We start from the raw sequence: 27,441 nt of genomic DNA on the forward strand, positions 1-27,441 counted from the left end.
CTTATTCTGACATGGATTAAATATGTTTTCCCTCCTCATCAATCTACACACAATACCCAATAATGACATGACAATACCCCACAATGGCATCACAATAACCCATAATGACATCACAATACCCCATAATGAAAAAGCAAAAACAGGTTTTTATAAATGATAAATGAAAAAAAATGTGATTTTCTTTCAAAAACAAGGACATTTCTAAGTGACCCCAAACTTTTGAACGGTAGTGTACCTCTACATGATGTATTGTTACTCCATGTAGGAGCAGTATAGACCCAGTTTGTTCATTATATACATCTACATGATGTATTGGTACACCATGTAGGAGCAGTATAGACCTAGTCTGTTCATTATATATATCTACATGATGTATTGTTAAACCATGTAGGAGCAGTATAGAGGTAGTGGGGGACACCCTTGATAAAGATGAGATAAACAACTCTATAAAATAAAGAATTCAAATAATGAGCTATATTGTATGTAAAAAATAAGGGGGAATTATAGATGTTTACTGATACAATTGCGCAGAGGAAGAGATTAAGTTTAACATGTCATTCTCAAAAGTTAGGGGTCTGAATTATTGCTATCAATGTTTTCAATACTCCAGCACCCTCCCCTTGGGAGGATAACGACACTGAAATGTTTTATGAGATTAAAGAACACATTTGGTGGGATCTTAGACCATTCCTCCAAACAGAATCTCTCCAGTTCCTGGATTTATTTTGTCTGTGCTTGTGGACTGTCCTGTTCAATTCAAACCACAGGTTTTCAATGGAGTTCAAGTCTGATGACTGAGATGGCCATTGAAAATGTTGATTTTGTGCCCAATTAACCATTTCTTTGTGGATGTTGATGTGTCTTGCTGGAAGATCCACTTATGGCCAAGTTTCAGCCTCCTAGCAGAGTGGTAACCAGGTTTTGGGCTAAAATATCCTGGTAGTGGGTAAAGATTATTTATTTTCTTCATACATACATTTTTGCTCATCTTTATCAAGGGTATCAATAACTAGGTGTTTATTTTGATATCTAGTTATTTTACTGAATCAGGAATAAAGATGTGGAGTAATGTAGAGTTTGTTTTAAATTCTCATAAAAAAATCTGAACTAATCAAACCACTTGCTGCTCTTTGTACGTGTTGATATAATGTTCTTATTTAATCGGGAGGGAAAAAAACGTTTCCCTAAACTGCTTTATAATATAATTCAATGAAGAAGAGAAATAGTTTTCCCTCCTCAACTGCGTTTCCTCCCTCCAGACAGCTGATGGCGATATGTTTATTTCAGGCGATGTTTCTACTGTGACGTATAATCTAGTGGACGGAACGCTTATTCAACAACTGCAGCCACATCGGCAGCTCGCTCGACAACAAAGTCGGAACATTCACGTTCTTTAGGACAATTTAGTGGTTTATTTGCCACTATGATTTCAACATACTTATGTGGAAACAAGTAGCTACCCCATTTAATTTAATATTTACGTTGTAAGTCAACTAGCTGGCTGGTTAAGTTAGCACTAGCCTAGTCGCTAATGCTAACTAGCTATTATCTCCGACCATGAGTTCACTAAGCTACTCTCCTCCTGCTGAAGAAGATATGGTCTGCTGGACGGAGAAGAAAGCTCTCGTCAAAGAGGAGGCGGAAGAGAAAGATGTTACAATACAAAAACAAGTAGAGGGTGAGGCTGTTACCGTGAAAGAAGAGGAAGACGCCTTCAGAGTGAAAGAGGAGGAGGATGTTACTGTAAAAGAAAAGGAGGAAGATGCAGTTTTTAGAGTGGAGGATGAAGTGAAAGAAGATGAAGACGTTTTTGGAATGAAGGCTGAAGTGGGGGAGATTACTGTCACATTAGAGGAGGACGAAGAAGATAAGACTGGAGAACTGATTAACACCAGTAAATACCGTGAGTACTATCTTACAAAACAGGGACACAAAACTCTGCAATTGTTAAACTAATGTGTGATTTTTAAAAGGGCACTCCACTTGAATATGTTTTTATACTGTCGGAATTGTTGATGACGTCCTCCAGTGATTTAAAAAAAACTTTTCCTGTTGAAAAGTGATATATAAATACAGTAAAGTATAAACACACTAAAGGGAAAGAATTAAATGTTGTGCTTTTTGAGAGACCTGCAATCTAGAAGGAGTGAGTGATGTCATAGTAATGCATTCAAGGAGTTGGCTTGATGGGAAGTCGTGATGTCAACCAAATAGAGACTGATCTTTATGTGAATATTCATTATTATTTTTAAAAACCTTCTTGTTCTGCCAAGTTGGTTGTTGATCATTGCCAGAAAGCTATTTTTAAATCCTTGCTTTTGACTTTCAAGACAATTTATGTTCAAATTGTAAATAGGCCACTCAGGAACATTCAATGTCATCTTGGTAAGCTCCTCCAGTGTAGATTTGGCCTTCTGGTTTAGGTTATTGTCCTATTAGTACAGTTTTTTTGTATTCAGATCTCTGAAATGCAATCTACCTACGTAACATTTAGTGCCTCCTTATATTACACTGGGAAAACAGTTTTCATGGGTACAGAAATCCTAAATCATTTCAGAGTATGCAAAATCCAATGGTTCTAACTGAGTGTCACCTTAACTTTATTGACATCACCCAAATAGCTGTTTAGATACAGTCACATGTTCAACTATCATCAGCTGATCCAGGAAATCATTTTGGAGAACTGTTCCTTGATGGATAGGGTATTGTATAACACACAGAGCTATTTTCCTTTATTCGGAACATTTAGAATGACAACACATTACAGAGTAGCCTAGTGGGATTATTCACAAAATTATCTGGTGATCAGGTTATGAAATGTCATGACAAATACATTTTAGATTCCATGCTTCACCTGAAATATTAAATGATTTATAGTCCTGCATCTAGGTAGGCCTATGTTGTTGTTAGGTGACGTTATGGGACCTACAGTAGGTGTATGTTATTGTTAGGTGAAGTTATGGGTCCTACAGTAGGTGTATGTTATTGTTAGGTGAAGTTATGGGCCAATTTGTTAAAAACAGTGTACAAACCCTCATTGTCCGGCTGATGGCAAAGCTAGCCAAAGAGAATTTTACTGGTTGAAGTGTTTTTTAAGTATAAAGCAGTTCATTTGCGAAAATAACACAAACATATTAAGCAGGACATTCAAACAAGCCTTACAATTATAATCCAAAAGTAATGTGAATTCACTCATATTCAACCTTGAAATGGAGGCTATTTTTGCTCTCAGCCTATGAGTTTTCCCGTACGGTGGTGAATTAGTGAATAGACACAGAGCTTTATGTGAGTTTCCCTGAGCAGCACTCCTGATCTTGCGCTGTAATATTCAGAATACATTGTGAAAAACTAAAATGTTTGCTCATCATTTTTGTTCCAGGCAGATATACTACATCCACAACTAGTGGTTTCCTCATTACCAGATATACTACATCCATAACTAGTGGTTTCCTCAGGAACATTCAATGTCCCTCGTCTCGCAATTTTAGCAAACACAGAAAGGGGCCTATATTGGAGACAAAAAAAATATTTCTGGTTACTACTAATGTGAAAACAAGACAAAATATGGTTGTTGCTCACTTGACTGTCTTAATTGTCAAATAATTTAACAGGCGTCAATTGTTGTACAACTTCATGGGTATGCTCTGGGCATCACCTTTTACCTCAAATGAACAGTGGCCTTAAGGCCTTAAGGGCCTTAACCGTCTGTCTGAATTTGTCATTCACACAGGGGAGAGACGGGACAATCGTGGATCCTTTGTGGAGCCTCAACATGATGCTGACGAGGCAGAGAAAAGTCTCTCCGCATCAGAACAACTCAAGAAACACCAGCAGAGACCCACCGGGAAGAAATCTCACTGCTGCTCTGACTGTGGGAAAATATTAAACTCTTCAGTAAAACTTAAAATACATCAAAGAATTCACACTGGAGAGAAACCATTTGGCTGTACTCAATGTGGAAAGAGTTTTTTTCGGCTACAAACCCTGAAATCACACCAGAGAATACACACTGGGGAGAAACCCTATAGCTGTGATCAATGTGGGAAGAGTTTTACTCAGCTAAACAGCCTGATTGTACACCAGCGGACACACACAGGAGAAAAATCTTATAGCTGTAGTCAATGTGGTAAGAGTTTTTCTACATCTAGCTATCTAACTATACACCAGAGAACACACACAGGAGAGAAACCATATAGCTGTAATCAATGTAGGAAGAGTTTTACTCAGCTAAACAGCCTGATAGTACACAAGCGGACACACACAGGAGAGAAACCTTTTGGTTGTGATCAATGTGGAAAGAGTTTTGGTACATCTGGCTGCCTGAATACACACCAGAGAACACACACAGGAGAGAAACCTTATACCTGTGATCAATGTGGGAAGAGTTTTGGTACATCTGGCTCCCTGAATACACACCGGAGAACACACACAGGAGAGAAATCGTATAGCTGTATTCAGTGTGGGAAGTGTTTTACTCAGCTAAACAGCCTGATAGTACACCAGCGGACACACACAGGAGAGAAACCTTATAGCTGTGAACAATGTGGGAAGGGTTTTACTACATCTAGCCAGCTGACTTTACACCAGAGAATACATACAGGAGAGAAACCTTATAGCTGTGATCAATGTGGGAAGAGTTTTACTACATCTAGCCAGCTAACTATACACCAGAGAACACACACAGGACATACTCTTCATAGCTGTACTCAATGTGGGAAGAGTTTTTCTACATCTAGTTATCTAACTATTCACCAGAGAACACACACAGGAGAGAAACCATTTAGCTGTAATCAATGTGGGAGGAATTTTACTTGGCTCAACAGCCTGGTATCACACCAGAGAACACACACAGGAGAAAAACCTCATAGCTGTAATCAATGTGGGAAGAGATACACTGATAAGAGATCTCTGACTAAACATCAGAAAATACATGTTGTTGTTTCATGATATCAATTAAATGATGTCACAAAGTAGAATGTTTTAACATTGTAGGAGCAGTATTTTAATGAAAGTCAGAATATAGAACCATTAACATTTGCCCCCTGAGTTCAATGATTTTAGCCTCCGGGGAAAAAATTCAAGCTCTAAATTGAAAGAGTACTAAATATGAGATTTGACAAAAAGTGACTAACAACGAAAGAGTTGTGTTACCTTACCACGTTGGTGACCCACTTGAACCAAAATGCAACACTTTAAAATGTTGCTAGCTGTTTTCTACAAATTGTCCTCTTAACCAGTGATGTACACATTACTTCCAGATTCCGTGTGGGTTCTGAGCTGTTAGTTTTAACAGGATGTGCAACCTCATCTCCCTCCTGTCAAACAATTGATTTCAACATGATATCGATGAGTGATGACAAATAAGTGTTGTGTTCCTTTGTTTAGCGACCCCGACATTTAAATCCATCACTCCAAAATGTAGCTGACAGTCTTCTGCAAGTTGTCCTCTAATCAGTGAGGTAAAATATATCTCCCATTTCCATATGTTTTTTTTAGCTGTGTCAGTTTCAACATCACGTACAACCTGACCCCGCCCCCGCCCCCCCCCCCCAATCGATATCAGTGATTTATTGCTACTTGTCAAAACAACAGCGTTTTTGGTGCTTGTGCAGTTTATAAGGAGCTTGTTTAACAATATTTAATTATAAGCTGATTGTTTAAAAAAAAATACAAGTAATGTATTATTACAGATGTTTGTGTATATAGCACATTTTATGTCTAGGATTTCAATTAATAACAAACTTCTTCTGCATGTTATTGATTTGGACATGTTAAAACTGTGACATTGGGGATATCCTACCCAGCAAAATGTCACTGAAAATAAGACTATGCCCGATATAAGTTTGGGTTTGGTTGAAAGTTGAAAATAAATGTTTTTTATTTCAATATACTTGCAGCCTATACACATGGACGCAGTATAATAAATTGGTCTATAATCAATTTTATTAACAATCCTAATAAATTGAGTCATAAATGTTTGTTGTCCTAAGGGGAAGGTGTTACAAGCTTTGCTTTTTCCATTTATGTTGAGGTTGGACTTTAGCGCGTATAGCTCGTTAGCACGTAGGACACACTGATTGGTGTCACCTCGTTAGTCAGTATGTGTTACACCTGTGCTGGCTTGTCTATCTCGTTAGTGGGAAGGTGTTTCACCTGTGCTGGTCCAGGTTCTATTTAAGAGTGTCTGGCCCAGTGCTCCAGTTGTCTTGATAGATGTGACAAATCAACACCTTTAGTTGCACCACCGTTTTGGTTTGCTTCCTGTTTTTAACTTTTTCTTGTTTTTTGGAAGAGGTTGGAGAGCCAGGTGTGCTATTCTCCTTGATGGCGCAGGAAAAAGCGTCACGGTCGGTTCCAGCAGTTGGGCTGGCCAATACGGTGCGTTTTTCTTGGAGGGAAAGAGAGATGGAGCCTTGGGGGAGAGAAACCTTTGCGAGGACCATTCTGATGGGGCATCTGAAGTTGAAGGTGAAAGATGTCCTCTGCCTTCAGGGGAATCCGGTGGAGAAAGGGTTTGATGTGACTGTACATTTGGAAGAACAGCACGACGAGATTATGAAGATGGTGAGGGAAGGGAAAGAAGAAGGACCCCTGTGCCATTACACTGTGACCAGCCTGGCAAGGAACAACTTCAGGGTGGTCACCGTAACCATGTACAATCCGCATGTGAAGGATGAAGAGGTGAGGGCCTTTCTGGGGAGATATATGGACAATGTCTCCTCAGCGAGGTACCTCAGGGACTCCCTGGGTTTCTGGAACGGAAAGAGAGGTTTCCAGGCGTTACTCAGGGAGTCCCCGAAGAGTGTGGATGGCTACCTCCATCCTCCGGCGATGTTCTCCCTGGGGGCTGACAGGGGAACACTCTACTATGCACGTCAGCCCCGTTCTGCAAGCGTTGTATGGCCTACGGTCATACCCTGGCCTCGTGCAGTAACAAGAAATGTCGGTTTTGTGGGTCGGAAGAGCACGAGGCCAGGGAGTGTGACGAGCCCAAGGCTTGCCACGGGTGTGGCTCCAGAGAACACCTGTGGCGTGATTGCCCGGCTCGTCACAGGTCATACGCGTCTGCAGCTGGGGGGAGCGGGGGATGGGGGAGAAAAGAAAGGACGCGTGCGGATTGTACGGATGGCACAGGGGAAAGGACGGAGAAGGACGAAGAAGGGAAGAAGGAAGAGGCGAAAAGAAAGAGGAGAGAAGATGGAAAGAAGGAAAAAGAAGGAGAGATTAAAAGAAGGTGGAAGAACGTGGAGGAGAGAGAAGAGGGACAGTGGTGGTACGAGAAGGAGTGGAAGAGGGAACGGGGACAGTGACGGAGAAGGAGGTGGGAGGGAGGGGGGAGGGAGGGGGGGGGGGGGAGATGGGGGAAGGAGTGGGGGGACAGCCTGCCAGGCTTCCTCGAGGTCGAAATGAGGGATTTGGTGGAGGAGTTAGCGGGGATGGGGCGTTGTGTCTCCCCGCTACCTCCTTCACCAAAGAAGAAAGGGATGAAGAGGGGGAGCTTGGCAGGAAGTGAGGGGGAGGGGGGGGCTAAGAGAGTGGCGGGGGGGGGAGGGGAGGGTAATTTGTCCTCCCGGTTTGCCTCAGCCCCTTGCATTTTAGTGGATGACTCCAGTGAGGGGTCGGTGGGCTGTTTGTTAGAGGGATCCCAACTCCTGTTTGAGGAGATGGGGTCCCCTACATGCAGCCCCGAGGCAAACAGGGAGGGGGGATGGTGGGTGGGGAGGGAGGACCCAACACACTCCTGGGTCATGGGTTGGGATGGCGGACGGGGGGGCGTCAGGAGAGGAGAGGACGTCCCCGCCGGTGGAGATGGACCAGGGGAGCATCGGGTGAGTCTCCTGTTTTTTCTTTGGTTTTTGAGGGTTTTATTTGTTAATATTTAAATGAATAGTTCTGTTTCTTTTTTTAGTCTAAATGTTAGGGGTTTAAGGAATAATGTTAAAAGGAGGGTGGTTTTTTGTTATTTAGAGGGTGTGGGGTTTGATTTCTGTTTTTTACAGGAGGTTCACCTGAGGGATGGTGGGGATGTGTGTAGATTTAAGAGGGAGTGGGATAAGGGGGAATCTTTTTGGGGCATAGGAGGGGTGCACTCAACAGGAGTAGGGATTTTGTGTGGGCATAGAGAGGTTAAAATAGAGAACACTTTTGTAATAATGCAGGGTAGAGTTTTGGGGATAGATGTTAAGTTTAGAGAAGCTAGATATAGGTTAATTGGGGTGTATGGGCCACAGGTGGCGGCAGACAGGAGGGAGATGGTGGACTGTCTGGCGCCCCTGTGTGTTACAAACAGGCACTTGGTGATAGGAGGAGACTTTAATATAGATTTAGGGGTAGGCGGTGATAGCAGTGCAGGTGCCATCTCTGGGCTAATGGCTTGCCATGGTCTGGTTGATGGTGGCCTGCACACTACTCCGGCAATGGTCGGTCCTACATGGCGCAACTCCAGGGGGTTGCGCGGAGGCTTGACTACATTTTTGTATCCAGGTCTTTGGGTCAGTTGTCTGGGCGGCTGTTGCCTGTTTTCTTCACGGATCACGACGGGGTGTTCCTGCAGGTGGGGTCGCCAGTCTGCCTCTTCGGTAGGGGGTACTGGAAGTTAGATCGGGATATACTGGAGGAGCAGGCTTTCGTTGACGCATTTTTTGTTTCTTTCGGAGGCTTGACGGCCTCCGGTCCATGTGCGAGGGGTGTTAGAGTGGTGGGATTTAGTTAAGGGGAGGATAAGGGCTTTTATAATAGGATATTGTAGAAGGAAAAAAAGGGAGGAAAGGAGGGAGGTGGATCGTATCCAAAGGTTAATTGAACTCGAGTACGAGGCAGGCAACCTCGGCGGGTCGATTGACTGGGAGAGATTCGCAGCCCTAAAGGCGCAGCTCAGGGAGCTGCAGGAGCAGAAGGCTCGAGCTTTCCTGGACCGTGCGCATAGTGGCTTTCTAGAACATAATGAGACTTGTTCCGCTATGTTCTTTAAGTCGGTTAGGGCCAGGCAGAGTAGGAAGGTAATGCATGGCGTTAGAAAAGAAGATGGTAGTATAGTTAGAAAACCAGAGGAAATGGTCAGGGAGACAACTGATCATTTCCGAGGGTTTTTTAAAGAAAGGGAGATAGATGTAGAGCAGGGAAACGTGTTTTTAGAACACTTGTCCCGGCGGTTGCCGGAGGACATTAGAGACGTGATGGAGGCCCAGATCTCACTAGAAGAGGTTGAGAGCGCTCTTCGGAGGATGGGAAAAGGGAAGGTGCCTGGGATGGATGGGCTGCCGGCTGAGTTTTACCTCAAGTTTTGGGGTATACTTGGTCCAGTGGTCCTCGAAGTCTTGAAGGCCATCATTGAGACGGGGGTCCCGGGGGATCAATGGCTGTTGGTGTGCTGTCACTTCTTTATAAGAAGGGGGAAGCAACTGACCTTGGCAACTGGCGGCCGTTGACCATGCTGTGTGTAGACTACAAGATTCTTGCAAAGGTTTTAGCAGACCGGTTGCGCACAGCCCCTTCCCTACGTCGTCCATGAGGATCAGACGTGCGGGGTAGAGGGCCGCTCAATAAGATGGAACCTACAGTTGATCAGGGACTCCATCGCCTGGGTTGAAGATAGAGGGCTGCCTTTAATGGTAGCAGCGCTAGATCAGGCGAAAGCCTTTGATCGCGTGAATAGATCTTTTCTATTCAGGGTGTTAGGTAGATTAGGATTTGGGGAGAAGTTTATAGGATGGATCCGTACATTATATGTCGGAGCGGGGTGTCGAGTTAGTGTAAATAGTCACTTAGGTGACGTTTTTGACCTCTCGTCTGGGGTCAGGCAGGGATGCCCACTCTCGGCCCTCCTCTTCGTACTGTACATGGAGCCTCTGGGGGCTGCCATTAGGGCAGACACAGGGGTGGAGGGCTTGTTGATCCCTGGGAGCGGTGGGCTGTGTGTTAAGATGACGCAGTACGCCGACGACACTTCTTTGCTGTTATGTAAGGACTCGTGCCTGACAAGGTCCCTTGCCATCATTGGGGATTTCACCCAAGCGTCGGGGGCAGTTCTGAATCATGCAAAATCTTCCGTTAAGTATTTCGGAAGATGGCGCGGTAGGACGGATGTGCCCGGGGGGTTATCTCTCTGTGAAGGGGCCCTGAGGATTCTCGGGTCCATTTTGAGACCTCTGGCTCAGCGACGCTAAACTGGAACATGCGTATCGCAGTGGTACAGAGGAAGCTAGCAATGTGGAAGGCTAGGTATTTGTCTTTTATGGGCAAAGTCCTGGTCCTAAAGGTGGATGTGTTGCCGTCTCTTCTGTATTTGGCATACATCTACCCATTGCCGGCTTGTCTGAGGAGGCCTCTAGTGAGGCTTGTATTTCAGTTTATGTGGAGTGGCAGGTGCGAGTGGGTCGCCAGGGCACGCATGATCTGTCCCATCGGGGAGGGAGGTAGGGGGTACCACATTTCCCCCTCAAGCTGGACTCAATTTTTGTTTCTTTCTTGTTAGCGGAGCTTGCTCAGCCAGTGATACACCCGTCCGGTTACCTCCTGCGGGTGTTCTTCTCGTACCAGGCGAGAAGCGTAATGGTGTGGTCTAACGCGGGTCCTCGGGCGGAACAGCTGCCGTGGCACTTTGGCCATGCGGCAAAGTGGCTGCGTGCGCACCCCGAGGTTGAAGTTGCCCGAGTAGGTTTGGATCACAGGCACCTGTACGAAGAGGTCAGGCAGGCAGGGAGTCCTGCGCCTGTAGCGGGCATCTCGTCAGTGGTCTGGGAGGGAGTGCAGGCGCGGGGCCTGGACAACGGGCTCAAGGACCTGAATTGGTTGGGCCTCCATAAGTGCTTGCCGGTATTTTCCATCTTGTACCGGTATAGTGTGGTGCGATCCCCCACCTGTCCAAGATCTGCTTGTGGCAGGGAGGAGACTGTGCGCCATGCCTTCTGGGACTGTGCCTTTGCCGGACTAGTCTGGGCTAGGGCACGGGTGATGCTAGGTGTGGTTAGGAGTGATTTTGTTTTGACATGGGCTAGGCTAGAGAGAGGCGTAGGGAGAGCAAAGGGAACGGATAGGGACAGGTTTCTGCTCTGGCTTCTCATGAGTCTCTTTAAAAGGGACTGTGGGAAGCCAGGAAGAATTTAGTCAAGACAGGGAGAGATTGGGGGGTGGAAGGGATAGTGAGAAGGGTGGAAGGTGATTTGAGGGGGAGGATGAAGAGGGAGGAGAGGAAGTGGGGGAAGCATGCGGCACGGGAGAGGTGGAAAGGGGGTTTAGGGCTGGGAGTGTTAGAGTGAGTTTGGTAAGGGGATAGATTAGGGAAGGGGAGATAGGGAAAGGGTTAGGTATTGGTTAGATATGACGGGGAGGGACGATGCTCCCCTGAGGTTGGTTTTTGTTTGATGTTTTTGTAAATAGAATTAATTAAGAATGAATGAGAATTATGATTTTGTAATAGTATGAATGGTATTGATGGTAATAAATTATTTTAACCACCACCGTTTTGGTTTGCTTCCTGTTTTTAACTTTTTCTTGTTTTTTGGAAGAGGTTGGAGAGCCAGGTGTGCTATTCTCCTTGATGGCGCAGGAAAAAGCGTCACGGTCGGTTCCAGCAGTTGGGCTGGCCAATACGGTGCGTTTTTCTTGGAGGGAAAGAGAGATGGAGCCTTGGGGGAGAGAAACCTTTGCGAGGACCATTCTGATGGGGCATCTGAAGTTGAAGGTGAAAGATGTCCTCTGCCTTCAGGGGAATCCGGTGGAGAAAGGGTTTGATGTGACTGTACATTTGGAAGAACAGCACGACGAGATTATGAAGATGGTGAGGGAAGGGAAAGAAGAAGGACCCCTGTGCCATTACACTGTGACCAGCCTGGCAAGGAACAACTTCAGGGTGGTCACCGTAACCATGTACAATCCGCATGTGAAGGATGAAGAGGTGAGGGCCTTTCTGGGGAGATATATGGACAATGTCTCCTCAGCGAGGTACCTCAGGGACTCCCTGGGTTTCTGGAACGGAAAGAGAGGTTTCCAGGCGTTACTCAGGGAGTCCCCGAAGAGTGTGGATGGCTACCTCCATCCTCCGGCGATGTTCTCCCTGGGGGCTGACAGGGGAACACTCTACTATGCACGTCAGCCCCCGTTCTGCAAGCGTTGTATGGCCTACGGCTATACCCTGACCTCGTGCAGTAACAAGAAATGTCGGTTTTGTGGGTCGGAAGAGCACGAGGCCAGGGAGTGTGACGAGCCCAAGGCTTGCCACGGGTGTGGCTCCAGAGAACACCTGTGGCGTGATTGCCCGGCTCGTCACAGGTCATACGCGTCTGCAGCTGGGGGGGGAGCGGGGGATGGGGGGAGAAAAGAAAGGACACGTGCGGATTGTACGGATGGCACAGGGGAAAGGATGGAGAAGGACGAAGAAGGGAAGAAGGAAGAGGCGAAAAGAAAGAGGAGAGAAGATGGAAAGAAGGAAAAAGAAGGAGAGATTAAAAAGGTGAAAGAACGTGGAGGAGCAGAGAAGAGGGAGAAGGAGTGGAAGAGGGAACGGGGACAGTGACGGAGAAGGAGGGAGGAGTGGAGGTGGGAGGGAGGGGTGGGGGGGGGGGGAGATGGGGGGGGAAGGAGTGGGGGGACAGCCTGCCAGGCTTCCTCGAGGTCGAAATGAGGGATTTGGTGGAGGAGTTAGCGGGGATGGGACGTTGTGTCTCCCCGTTACCTCCTTCACCAAAGAAGAAAGGGATGAAGAGGGGGAGCTTGGCAGGAAGTGAGAGGGAGGGGGGTGTGGAGGGGGAGGGGGGGGGCTAAGAGAGTGGCGGGGGGGGAGGGGAGGGTAATTTGTCCTCCCGGTTTGCCTCAGCCCCTTGCATTTTAGTGGATGACTCCAGTGAGGGGTCGGTGGGCTGTTTGTTAGAGGGATCCCAACTCCTGTTTGAGGAGATGGGGTCCCCTACATGCAGCCCCGAGGCAAACAGGGAGGGGGGGATGGTGGGTGGGGAGGGAGGACCCAACACACTCCCTGGGTCATGGGTTGGGATGGAGGACGGGGGGGCGTCAGGAGAGGAGAGGACGTCCCCGCCGGTGGAGATGGACCAGGGGAGCATCGGGTGAGTCTCCTGTTTTTTCTTTGGTTTTTGAGGGTTTTATTTGTTAATATTTAAATGAATAGTTCTGTTTCTTTTTTTAGTCTAAATGTTAGGGGTTTAAGGAATAATGTTAAAAGGAGGGTGGTTTTTTGTTATTTAGAGGGTGTGGGGTTTGATTTCTGTTTTTTACAGGAGGTTCACCTGAGGGATGGTGGGGATGTGTGTAGATTTAAGAGGGAGTGGGATAAGGGGGAATCTTTTTGGGGCATAGGAGGGGTGCACTCAACAGGAGTAGGGATTTTGTGTGGGCATAGAGAGGTTAAAATAGAGAACACTTTTGTAATAATGCAGGGTAGAGTTTTGGGGATAGATGTTAAGTTTAGAGGAGCTAGATATAGGTTAATTGGGGTGTATGGGCCACAGGTGGCGGCAGACAGGAGGGAGATGGTGGACTGTCTGGCGCCCCTGTGTGTTACAAACAGGCACTTGGTGATAGGAGGAGACTTTAATATAGATTTAGGGGTAGGCGGTGATAGCAGTGCAGGTGCCATCTCTGGGCTAATGGCTTGCCATGGTCTGGTTGATGGTGGCCTGCACACTACTCCGGCAATGGTCGGTCCTACATGGCGCAACTCCAGGGGGGTTGCGCGGAGGCTCGACTACATTTTTGTATCCAGGTCTTTGGGTCAGTTGTCTGGGCGGCTGTTGCCTGTTTTCTTCACGGATCACGACGGGGTGTTCCTGCAGGTGGGGTCGCCAGTCTGCCTCTTTGGTAGGGGGTACTGGAAGTTAGATCGGGATATACTGGAGGAGCAGGCTTTCGTTTTTTTGTTTCTTTCGGAGGCTTGACGGCCTCCGGTCCATGTGCGAGGGAGTGTTAGAGTGGTGGGATTTAGTTAAGGTGAGGATTAGGGCTTTTATAATAGGATATTGTAGAAGGGAAAGGAGGGAAGTGGATCGTATCCAAAGGTTAATTGAACTCGAGTACGAGGCAGGCAACCTCGGCGGGTCGATTGACTGGGAGAGATCTGCAACCCTAAAGGCGCAGCTCAGGGAGCTGCAGGAGCAGAAGGCTCGAGCTTTCCTGGAGCGTGCGCATAGTGGCTTTCTAGAACATAATGAGACTTGTTCCGCTATGTTCTTTAAGTCGGTTAGGGCCAGGCAGAGTAGGAAGGTAATGCATGGTGTTAGAAAAGAAGATGGTAGTATAGTTAGAAAACCAGAGGAAATGGTCAGGGAGACAACTGATCATTTCCGAGGGTTTTTTAAAGAAAGGGAGATAGATGTAGAGCAGGGAAACGTGTTTTTAGAACACTTGTCCCGGGGGGTGCCGGAGGACATTAGAGACGTGATGGAGGCCCAGATCTCACTAGAAGAGGTTGAGAGCGCTCTTAGGAGAATGGGAAAGGGGAAGGTGCCTGGGATGGATGGGCTGCCGGCTGAGTTTTACCTCAAGTTTTGGGGTATACTTGGTCCAGTGGTCCTTGAAGTCTTGAAGGCCATCCTTGAGACAGGTGTCCCAGGGGGATCAATGGCTGTTGGTGTGCTGTCACTTCTTTATAAGAAGGGGGAAGCAACTGACCTTGGCAACTGGCGGCCGTTGACCATGCTGTGTGTAGACTACAAGATTCTTGCAAAGGTTTTAGCAGACCGGTTGCGCACAGCCCTTCCCTACGTCGTCCATGAGGATCAGACGTGCGGGGTAGAGGGCCGCTCAATAAGATGGAACCTACAGTTGATCAGGGACTCCATCGCCTGGGTTGAAGATAGAGGGCTGCCATTAATGGTAGCAGCGCTAGATCAGGCGAAAGCCTTTGATCGCGTGAATAGATCTTTTCTATTCAGGGTGTTAGGTAGATTAGGATTTGGGGAGAAGTTTATAGGATGGATCCGTACATTATATGTCGGAGCGGGGTGTCGAGTTAGTGTAAATAGTCACTTAGGTGACGTTTTTGACCTCTCGTCTGGGGTCAGGCAGGGATGCCCACTCTCGGCCCTCCTCTTCGTACTGTACATGGAGCCTCTGGGGGCTGCCATTAGGGCAGACACAGGGGTGGAGGGCTTGTTGATCCCTGGGAGCGTGTTAAGATGACGCAGTACGCCGACGACACTTCCTTGCTGTTATGTAAGGACTCGTGCCTGACAAGGTCCCTTGCCATCATTGGGGATTTCACCCAAGCGTCGGGGGCAGTTCTGAATCATGCAAAATCTTCCGTTAAGTATTTCGGAAGATGGCGCAGTAGGACGGATGTGCCCGGGGGGTTATCTCTCTGTGAAGGGGCCCTGAGGATTCTCGGGGTCTATTTTGAGACCTCTGGCTCAGCGACGCTAAACTGGAACATGCGTATCGCAGTGGTACAGAGGAAGCTAGCAATGTGGAAGGCTAGGTATTTGTCTTTTATGGGCAAAGTCCTGGTCCTAAAGGTGGATGTGTTGCCGTCTCTTTTGTATTTGGCATACATCTACCCATTGCCGGCTTGTCTGAGGAGGCCTCTAGTGAGGCTTGTGTTTCAGTTTATGTGGAGTGGCAGGTGCGAGTGGGTCGCCAGGGCACGCATGATCTGTCCCATCGGGGAGGGAGGTAGGGGGGTACCACATTTCCCCCTCAAGCTGGACTCAATTTTGTTTCTTTCTTGTTAGCGGAGCTTGCTCAGCCAGTGATACACCCGTCCGGTTACCTCCTGCGGGTGTTCTTCTCGTACCAGGCGAGAAGCGTAATGGTGTGGTCTAACGCGGGTCCTCGGGCGGAACAGCTGCCGTGGCACTTTGGCCATGCGGCAAAGTGGCTGCGTGCGCACCCCGAGGTTGAAGTTGCCCGAGTAGGTTTAGATCACAGGCACCTGTACGAAGAGGTCAGGCAGGTAGGGAGTCCTGCGCCTGTAGCGGGCATCTCGTCAGTGGTCTGGGAGGGAGTGCAGGCGCGGGGCCTGGACAACGGGCTCAAGGACCTGAATTGGTTGGGCCTCCATAAGTGCTTGCTTGGTAAGGGGATAGATTAGGGAAGGGGAGATAGGGAAAGGGTTAGGTAATGGTTAGGTATGACGGGGAGGGACGATGCTCCCCTGAGGTTTGTTTTTGTTTGATGTTTTTGTAAATAGAATTAATTAAGAATGAATGAGAATTATGATTTTGTAATAGTATGAATGGTATTGATTGTAATAAATTATTTTAACCACCTTTTTGGTTTACTTCCTGTCTGTATGTTTGGTGTGGGTGTTTCTTTTGTTTGCATCTTCTTGTGCAGATTTAGTGGGTCTCATGGTGGGTGTCTTTTATGTCCCAGTTGTTGTTACTAGTCAACTTCCAGTGGACACCCCTATAGTGTCTTTCAGAGCCCCTCCTAAAAAAACAAGCTTATGTTTTGGGTTGGATATTGCATCCAATTAATATTTTAATCAATGAAATTATCTTAGAATGTTCATTCGTCTTTCAGTTGTTAGTCTTCTGTTTGTTGTGTACTAAATATTTCTGTTTTCATTTTTTTTTTCTGTGAAGTCATTGTGTTGCATCCATGTCTGAAGTGTGCTGTATAAATAAAGCTTGATTTGATTTCAACAAATGAGCCCAATGACTGACCAATCAACAGACTCTTGGTCCCTCTTAGTATGAAAAACAGTATCACTTTTCTGGAGTGGTAAACACCACCCCCGGCTCTACCAGGGGCTTGAGGTAGTCTCCCACAGCTCTGCTTATGTCATGTTCTGTGGCCTTGCTATTCCGTTTGTTGACTGCCCCTGCAACACAGAAAGAAACACATTTAGTCATATTATATAAAACACTCAAAGTCATGGATATGGAGCATCTACAGCTTCAGTTATACCTGGCACCTAAATGTGACTTATGCCATCCGATCACTCCAAGCTGCATTAGGTTCAGATCTACCAGGATGGGCCTTTGACATAGTCTGGACACTGTCAGGCCACTGAATATAAAAAGGCAATGTAAAGAGGTGGGGTGAATGAGTGGGGAAAGTACATTCTACACAAATTACCTTCATAATAGCAAAGAACAAATGTGTGTCTGAGGGGAAAATAACTGTCATATAGGTGGAAGGGGTGAGAAATTACACCAATATCATTGGCCAATTTGCACTAATGTAAATAAACATAGATGATGGACCATATTCCCTTTAGCTGACGTGATGAACCACTAAAGGGAAGAGAGAATAAAGTAGACGGCACGGGTCAAAATTTTGATATATGGGCCTTCCGCCAGGACATCCTGTTCCTGTGGTCGTGTGTTATTTTGTATCTATATTGCATCCTTTGAAGTTGTCATGCTGATTGATGTCTAGGGACCTGGTTGAACTGGGGGGGGGTTCTGTGTTTGAACTTTTGAAAGAGTATGGCCCCACACCCCCCAGTTTTATTGCCCTTATGGTTGCTATCTATGAAGCAGGCAGTTGTGTGCGCGTGCGTGTGTGTTAGAAACAAGGTTTTGTGTGTGTGTGTGTGTGTGTGTGTGTGTGTGTGTGTGTGTGTGTGTGTGTGTGTGTGTGTGTGTGTTAGAAACACGGTCCCTTGGCATTGTGTCCATTTCAAGCTTTCAACAACAATTAAACAGCCATCTAAATAATGTTTCTCAGCCAAACACACTGTTGAGTTCTCTATTTAGTTCTCTTTATATGTACATGCACTGAGTTCTCTATTTAGTTCTCTTTATATGTACATGCACAGAGCTTCCAGATGGCTCCAGCCTATGGATGTTTGGTGCATGTACACCGGGGTGATTAGAACCCCCCAAAGAAAAGATCCTAAAGGTAATTTCAGATTCAGGTTTAGGGTGTAATAACTTTAGGGAAACCACATTTCACAATATGTACAGACATAGAGAGCCTTAGGTAACAAGCAATACGTGTTAAATATGTGTCACAGTCAATCAAGACAGCCTCTTTATGAAAGGCCTTTACTTATGTCTTAAACAGTTTCTACCAAGCTTATTAATTAATGCCGTGGGCATACCCAGGACTCACAAGGCCGAAGGAGGATCTTTCCCTGGAGTGAAAACGTCCGGAGCTTCAATGGAGCGGGCAAGCTACTTTGCGATGGTGAAATGGATAATGGTCAGGGCTAACCGGACCCTTTATCTGTAAGAAATATTAAAAATGTTGAATTATAACGCGTGTTAAAATGTATGTACTAAATATTTTGAATTAAATCATTGGTTTTAAAAATGTATCTCACCCTTTAATGAAAGGGGAAGCTGTCTTTTCTCTCACGCCAGGGTCTGTAGCAGAGAAATGTAATGTCTAAAAAAAAAAGTATTATTTTATAGTCTTTCCTACTCCAACTGCAGGCCTCCAATGTTTTTACATAAAACACTAATGATTATTGTAGATGTTTACAACTGAGGGAGTTGACAGTAGGTCAATGAGATGTATAAAGGCAAATTGACATAACTGACCTCAAAGACCAACAGCCTACTTTATAATATAGAATGCAGGGGTGTGTACTGAACTGTACCCATTATAAAACAAAATGGTCTACGGTCAAATGCGTCTATAGTTTTTAATGAAGTGGTCGCTGCATTAATTTAGATTATTTCAACATGGTCTAGATCAGTCCACAGAATGGAACACCTATCAATTAACCATGATAACGGGAGTTACCCATGATATACACTATTAGTTTCTGGGAAATACATCCTTGTTCCTATCGCTTCTAGCATATTTTATTTTGACCCCATTTATGAAAGCTCACCCTTCCAGGAAAACATAAGTTTGTTCCCCCACAACGTAGAACAGTTATAACAATCACATATGTGTTGATTATGTCTGGATTTAGGACGAGAAGAGCATACCTATAAAGCAAAAAGCACGGGGATGACAGTTGAGAAAATGTTGCAAATACATTTTTTTGTATCTCAATATTGTGTTATATGTTGGTAGGTCTAATAAACAAATATATTGTATACATTGATAATATTATTTTGTCAGAAATTCAAGCCGTTGATACAGTGTGTACTCTATCGCCCGCCGATCGTGCTCTATCTGAACTACATTATGCTTTCATTATTTTGCATCAAATATTTATGGACCTTAAATTATTATAGAATACACAATATCTCACCCTTTAACGACAGGAAAATGTCCTTTCCATCCATCACCCCGGTCTGTCGCGAAGGAAAAAGACACGGAAAATCAGGGTGCGTGCGTGAGTGTGCGTGTGTGCGTTTCAAAAACAAAAAGGAGCGGGTGTGTGTTCAACAGGGGCCCAGGCATATGCACTTTATCTCTGTAGAGAATCGTTTGAAACCAAGGTTTGCACTATCATGCATACCGCATGTCCAGAAATCTGCCGACACCCCCCCTCCGGGGTTTAACATTGATATCTCTAATCAGTGCCCGGTGCCCCCCATATACTTTAACGCCATGTTAGCGCAGCTTTAGCGCAAACCCACAGGCCCAGAATATTTAGCTGCCAGGACAGATAAAAAAATATATTCTGAATCCCTCCTAATGGATATTTCTGAAGGCTACTGGACATAAGTGATTGGGAAGCGACTGTTAGACGGGGATTCTCAGAAGCAAACTGTACCCTGTCCTTTACGTAGCCCTTCACGATCACACAATTTTCGGCGTAAATCCAAATAATCACATACCCAAGAATATTTATTTCTTAAAAAACGAAAAGTGTGCAATCTGAACAACTTCGTAAGACACCAGGCAGCAGTCCCAGGACAGATAACATTAGGAAGCCCTCCCTCCTAATGGATATTTCTGGAGGTGAGTAAGTGAAAAAAAAATATTTTAAGTTTTGTTTGAATATTAACGTGATATTATTGTAATATTAAACACAAGTTATTTGTGTATTTCAGTCCAAATGCACATATAAGTTAAAGTGTATATATTTCGTATAACTGTTAATATTCTCTAACGTCTCTAACGTCATTTACGCACCTTTAAGATTTGGACTCGCTAAATTGTCTGGATATTATTGTAATATTAAACACGAGTTTTGTGTTTTAAACAACGATTTTTAGTTTTAGTTTTTTTCAGGTATGGTTGAATACTGACACAACGGGTGACTTGGATGCATTAGGAACGACATCGGAGGAACCGATGAAACAGACAGTATTCTGCCTTCTGTGTATGAAAGGTTTTTCAAACACTACAAGAACCGAGGCTATAACCAGCAGATCCACGCCCCCCGGAACCTCAAGCCAATCGCTCCATAATCTGGCATTTATGACGCTTCATAGTCCTTCACGACTCCGCACAACTGTGGCCCAAGTGCATTGCGCAGAATCACCCCGGACCAAGAAGGGCTACAAGGCTGAAAAATGTACGGATTCAAGAACTGGCGCTCTATGGATACGGTATGAGACCATTGTACTTGTGTTATTAGTTATATGTCTTTTATTAGTTATACCTCTTTTGATAGAATATGTTAAAACAAGGACAAATAATGTTTTTTCAGACTCCCACGAGACCGGCCCTGCAGAATGGGGAAACACTAGATGTAAAAAGTCACGCCCCCGCGGTTTCTACGATTCGTCAGAACAGCCAGCGCCAAAAAAGCCGAGGTATTTTAACTATGTATTGTTAATATATAGTATTATACATGAAATGTATTTGACGTTGTATGTATCTAACATATTTTTATATTTAATAACCTATTTTGTATGTATTATTTTCTATCAGACTCCTCCCAGGCGAAAAACGGCACAGAAGGCCACATACATCTAGAGCTGGGGGATTCCGGCTCACCGAACATTCCCAATGAAACACCCAAAGCGGAGGATAGCCCTGTTTTTAATGACATTTCAGAGGTTGACGACCGGTTATTCTGTGATGCGGCCAACCTTCTTGACCCCGACAATTCTATGGCGTCAACATCCGGATCTGAAATAGAACAAGCAAGGTTTTTTCACAGTCTTTTTAATTCTAGGTATTTACATGTATGTTTTTAAAAATGAATACTATTTATACAATGAAACAAAGTTTTTTATTCACACTGTTTGTAAACAATAGCTTCTGCCCTCTTAGGGTCAACATGACCCGCTTATTGATTAGAAAGTATGATTAGAAACCAAGGCCATCTATATTCAATCTGTGATTAGAAACGATAATTAGAAGCTATGACAAAACTATGTATACAGGGCGGTGTGTGCGTGAATGATGACTTATTATTTAAGTGCGGAATATATTCTCTCTCTCTCTCAGGCATATACATTTGATACAATTACCCACTTTAAAAACTGTTGCTGCAATATCACTTCTCAATGTGTGTACATTTCAAGCTTTCAACAACAATAAACCAACCAGCTCAATAATGTTTCTCAGACTAACACACTGTTGAGTTTTTTTACCTATTTAGTAAAGAAACAACCTTTAAGACAAAACACAAAAAGTTGTAATATAATCTGTATACATGTCTTTCTATACGGAAAACAGGTACATTTGATTGATCAAGAATTCCCAATAGGTTTGTGCCACGCCCTGAACATAGTTTTGCTTTGTATGTTTATAGGTTTTGTTTGGTCACGGGGTGATCTGAGTGGGCATTCTATGCTGTATGTCTAGTTTGTCTGTTTCTGTGTTTGGCCTGATATGGTTCTCATAGGCCGGTGTTAGTCGTTGTCTCTGATTGGGAACCATATTTAGGTAGCCTGTTTTGTCATTGTTGGGTGATTCTCTATGTTAGTTGCTTGTGTCAGCACATTTGGCATATAGCGTCATGGTCGTCGTTAATTTATTGTCTTGTTCAGTTTAGTTCGTGTTTTCGCGCTTTGGTCCGCTTCTTACGACGATCGTGACAGCTTGATCTGATCCTCAACCCTATTACGACAGCATATAATGCACAGTCATATGCAAAACCATAAAACTCAGACAAGAAAACAATGAAAACCTTAACACGACTACACGTATTGCCATTATTTTAGTGAACAGCCACCCATGGTTGAATTTGGTACTTTTTCTTTGTACATGCACCAAGCCTCCAAGGGGGGGTGACAACCGTATTCCTAATGAGAAATGTAGTCTAATAAAACAAATGCCTGCATAATGAAAGACATGAAAACTGTATCCAACAATGTATTTCAATCTGTTTTAAACGTGGATATTGTCAGTAAGGTCACTGATACTAACAATAGACAATAGTTATTGTGGGAGGTTTAGGGTTAAAATATATGGGAAGGATCAGGAATGTTAGAGATTTGGTCACTGTGGCGATTTTGAAAGAGGGAGATTAGAACCACAAAGTAATGGTTTGGTAAGAGATCCTAAAGGTAATTTCATATTTCGGTTTAGGGGGTTATTAACTTTACGGAAAACAATATTCACACTATGTGGATAATAAACATGTACATACATAGAGAGCCAACACATCAAGATCTAACAGGGATGAGTGGTGATTCATAGTACAACAGGAGTCTTCTGTAACCTGCAATATGGGTGAAATATGTTTTACATACATCCATGACTGAATGGTTTCACAAACTCCCTTTAAAGGTTTTGTAAGAAAGTTGTAACAGGCCTCATTCACCAGTCTAGAGATGAACCTTGAGACACCAAAACATCAACGTTTAGAGCAGATTGGAGATTATTACCCATGTAAGGGGGAGCAAAGAGCTGATTTACCCAACTCTTTACAAACACCGACACAGGGTATGATCACTCTGACGCGTACGTCTAATGATTATTGTAGATGTTTACAACTGAGGGAGTTTACAGTAGGTCCATGAGAAGTATAAAGGCAAATTGACATAACGGACCTCAAAGACCAACACACTACTTTATAATATAGAATGCAGGGGTGTGTACTGAACATGTACCCATTATAAAACAAAATGGTCTACGGTCAAATGCATCTATAGTTTTTAATGAAGTGGTCGCTGCATTCATTTAGATGTCAACAATGTCAATATAATAGTACCCAAAAATTGTCAGTCGGTTGCATAAATAATTATGATTACTAAATGTAACATGAATTGTATACATGAAATATCAAAAGCAAATGTACACCCCTTTGTTAATAAGTGTTGGCAATAATTGTAACGTTTTCTTGAGTTGAAGGAGAGGCGGACCAAAATGCAGCGTGGTTTCTATTCATGGTTCTTTAATAATAAAGAAAACTATACATCAATAGACTAACAAAACAATAAACGTGCGAAAACCTAAACAGCCCTATCTGGTGCAAACACAGAGACAAGAACAATCACCCACAAAACACAACACCAAACAGGCTACCTAAATATGGTTCCCAATCAGAGACAATGACTAACACCTGCCTCTGATTGAGAACCATATCAGGCCAGACATAGAAATAGACAAACAAGACATCCAACATAGAATGCCCACTCAGATCACACCCTGACCAAACAAAACATAGAAACATACAAAGCAAACTATGGTCAGGGTGTGACAATAATGAACTTAATGGTGAGGCATGGAATAATAAAATATATCTTTTGTCAGGCTGGATGTTTTGAAATATGAGGTGATTTGTATCATGCTTCTTCAGTTGTGGAATAAAGACAATTAGCACTTGAATGTTGTCAATAAATACTGGAGGGATGTAGGATTGTTAATAAAATTGATTATAGACCAACTCATTATACTGCGTCCATGTGTATGTTGTTGTTGTTTTCCATTAATTTAAAAAACTACATTTTTGCTAAGTGGGAATAGCGCAGTGTCAAAACAGTTTTAACATGTCCAAATCAATAACCAATATGTAGAAACAGTTTGGGATATATTGAAAATCTAAACATTTTGAAGTGTTGCATTTTGATTCAAGTGGGTCATCAACGTGCTAAATGTAACACTTGTTAAATCTCATAAATAGTACTCTTTCAATTCAGAGCAAACGTTTGGGGTTCTACATTGTGACATCATTAAAATACTGCTACTACAATGTTAAAACATTCTACATTGTGACATCATTAGAATACTGCTCCTACAATGTTAAAACATTCTACATTCTGACATCATTAGAATACTGCTACTCCAATGTTAAAACATTCTACATTTTGACATTACTAAAATACTTCCACAATATTAAAAACATTATTTCATTGATATCATGAAACAACAACATGTATTTTCTGATGTTTAATCAGAGATCTTTTACCAGATTATCTCTGGTCACAGCTTTTTCTTCCCACATTGATCACAGCTATATGGTTTATCTCCAGTGTGTGTTCTCTGGTGTATAGTTAGATAGCTAAATCTGGTAAATCTCTTCCCACATTGATCACAGCCAGAATATTTCTCTACTGTGTGTTCTCTGGTGTATAGTTAGATAGCTAGATCTGGCAAATCTTTTCCCACATTGAGCACAGATATAAGATTTCTCGCCTGTGTGTGTTCTCTGGTGTCTCTTCAGTTTACTAGAATTAACAAAACTCTTCCCACATTTAAAACTCTTCCCACACTCCTGTGTGTGTACGCTGTTTAGCTGAGTAAAACTATTTACACATTGATTACAGGTATAAGATTTCTCTCCTGTGTGTGTTCTCTGGTGTATAGTTAGACAGCTAGATGTAGTAAATTTCTTCCCACATTGATCACAGCTATAAGATTGCTCTCCTGTGTGTGTTCTCTGGTGTCTCTTCAGTTTATTAGAACTAACAAAACTCTTCCCACATTTAGTACAGCCAAAAGGTTTCTCTTCAGTGTGAATTCTTTGATGTATTTTAAGTTTTACTGAAGAGTTTAATCTTTTCCCACAGTCAGAGCAGCAGTAAGATTTCTCTCCTGTGTGTACTCGCTGGTGTTTCTTGTGGAGTTCTGATCTGGAGATACTTTTCTCTGCCTCATCAGCATCACAGTGTTGTTGAGGCTCCACAGAGGATCCACGATAGTCTTGTCTCTCTCCTGTGTGAACAACAAAGTCAAACAGATGGTTAAAATACCCACAACAGCAGAAATCCACTGTTTATTTGAGGTAAAAGGTGATGCCCAGAGCATACCCATGAAGTTGTACAACAACTGACGTCTGGTAAATCTTGTTTTCTCTTGTTTCAACAGTAGTAACATCAATGATTGTAGACTAGAAATAAATAATAACCATGAAGTTGTACAACAATTGACATCTGTTAAATTATTTCAATTAAGACAGTCAAGTTAGCAACAAGTCATATTTAGTCTTGTTTTCACATTAGTGGCAACTAGAAATAAGTTACTGTTAAGGGAATTTGTATCAATAATGACTAATTATGTATACATTTCAATCAGGACTGACTAATCAGAATACTATTTTTACTGTATATGTACTAATCAGAATACTATTATGTTACTGTATATGTATGGATTTTCTTTTTAATCCTAGTACTGAATATAATGTGTGTAAATATAATCAAGAATTAGAACAATGACTGTCTGTACCATGGTAGAAATGAATGAACTTATAGCCAGACTGGCTAGAAGGCTTATCTACACAAGCTGGCCTTGGCTCGCTCATACATTATCATAATAGGGAGAGACGATGTGAGAACCATACAGCCATTGTACTGGAGTGGAGATGACATGGGCTTTGACACGTCATTTTCAGTTTATAACCTGTGGTAAAATTTATAATGGGCAGTACTCTCATGAATAAACGCTGCTGGTTGACTTTAAGACTGGGCTCTGTCCATTTTATACAAATAAGAGTCATACAAATTCTTATGAATTGACAGAGTGTTTAATTTTAATTGGGTTTTAAAACGGAGGAATTTAATTCCTGCAACAGTTACTCAAGTTGTTGAAATCCTAAGCAGTGTGCCAGACAACTTTTGGTCTCCAAAATAGGCCCCTTTCTGTGTTTGCTAAAATTGCACCACGAGGGTGATGCACACACAATTTGGTTGCAGAAACTCCTCCCTGCTAATGAGGAAACCGGTAGTAATGGATGTAGTATATCTGGTAATGAGGAAACCACTAGTTATGGATGTAGTATATCTGCCAGGAGCAAAAATGGTGAGCGAAGATTTTAGTTTTCCACAATGTATTCTGAATATCAGGATTGCTACTCAAGGAAACTCACATTAAGTTCTGTGTCTATTCACTAATTCACCACTGTGCAGGAAAACTCAGGGGAGTTCTCATAGGCTGACAGCAAAATAGTCTCCATTTACAGGTTGCTTATGAGTGCATGTCACATTACTTTGGATTATAAGTGTAAGGCTCACTTGAATGTCCTGCTTAATATAATCTTTGAGTTATTGTTGAAAATCAACTGCTTTATACTTTTTTTTTAAACACTTAAAATAAACTTTGGCTAGCTTTGCCATCAGCCTGACAATGAGGGTTTGTACACTAAGTTTTTAACAGAACTTTTCCAAACAACAACATAGACCTACTGTAGGACCATTACTTCACCTAACAACAATATAGACCTAGGACTATACAGTGGGGAGAACAAGTATTCGATCACTGCCAATTTTACAGGTTTTCCTACTTACAAAGCATGTAGAGGTCAGTAATTTTTATCATAGGTACACTTCAACTGTGAGAGACAGAATCTAAAACAAAAATCCAGAAAATCACATTGTATAATTTTTAAGTAATTCATTTGCATTTTATTGTACCAACCAGTAAGAATTCTGTCTCTCACAGACCTGTTAGTTTTTCTTTAAGAATCCCTCCTGTTCTCCACTCCTTACCTGTATTAACTGCACCTGTTTGAACTCGTTACCTGTATAAAAGACACCTGTTCACACACTCAATCAAACAGACTCCAACCTCTCCACAATGGCCAAAGACCAGAGAGGGTGTAAGGACATCAGGGATAAAATTGTAGACCTGCACAAGGCTGGGATGGGAGACGGGACAATTAGGCAAGCAACTTGGTGAGAAGGCAACAACTGATGGCGCAATTATTAGAAAATGGAAGAAGTTCAAGATGATGGTCAATCACCCTCGGTCTGGGTCTCCATGCAAGATCTCACCTCATGGTGCATCAATGGAAATGAGGAAGGTGAGGGATCAGCCCAGAACTACACGGCAGGACCTGGTCAATGACCTGAAGTGAGCTGGGACCACAGTCTCAAAGAAAACTATTAGTAACACACTACACCGTCATGGATTAAAATCCTGCAGCGCACGCAAGGTCCCGCTACTCAAGCCAGTGCATGTCCAGGCCCGTCTGAAGTTTGCCAATGACCATCTGGATGATCCAGAGGAAGAATGGGAGAAGGTCATGTGGTCTGATGAGACAAAAATATAGCTTTTTGGTCTAAAGTCCACTCGCCGTGTTTGGAGGAAGAAGAAGGATGAGTACAACCCCAAGAACACCATCCCAACCGTGAAGCATGGAGGTGGAAACATCATTCTTTGGGGATACTTTTCTGCAAAGGGGACAGGATGACTACACCGCATTGAGGGAAGGATGGATGGGGCCATGTATCGCGAGATCTTGGCCAACAAACTCCTTCCCTCAGTAAGAGCACTGAAGATGGGTAGTGGCTGGGTCTTCCA

General features: G+C 43.6%; 1 protein-coding gene and 1 pseudogene across 1 annotated transcript; one reads left to right on the forward strand and one right to left on the reverse strand.

The window, feature by feature from the left end:
- The window catches only part of LOC135520267 (zinc finger protein 239-like), a 467,619-nt pseudogene that overhangs the window by 311,931 nt on the left and 128,247 nt on the right, over nt 1-27,441 (reverse strand).
- Nucleotides 1,350-5,480, forward strand: LOC135521749 (zinc finger protein OZF-like). Its single transcript, XM_064947451.1, has 2 exons — nt 1,350-1,903; nt 3,731-5,480. The coding sequence occupies exons 1-2, from the start codon at nt 1,558-1,560 to the stop codon at nt 4,945-4,947; spliced, it is 1,563 nt and encodes a 520-aa protein (XP_064803523.1). The 5' UTR covers nt 1,350-1,557; the 3' UTR covers nt 4,948-5,480.

This window comes from Oncorhynchus masou, chromosome 4 (assembly GCF_036934945.1).
Source record: "Oncorhynchus masou masou isolate Uvic2021 chromosome 4, UVic_Omas_1.1, whole genome shotgun sequence".
NCBI lineage: Eukaryota > Metazoa > Chordata > Actinopteri > Salmoniformes > Salmonidae > Oncorhynchus > Oncorhynchus masou.

What these genes read in the sequence shown, in the direction of transcription:
- LOC135521749 (XM_064947451.1), top strand. Translation starts at nt 1,558, where the DNA reads ATGAGTTCACTAAGCTACTCTCCTCCTGCTGAAGAAGATATGGTCTGC. An exon ending in GATTAACACCAGTAAATACC is followed by an intron (nt 1,904 to 3,730) that starts GTGAGTACTATC and finishes TCATTCACACAG; the next exon opens with GGGAGAGACGGGACAATCGT.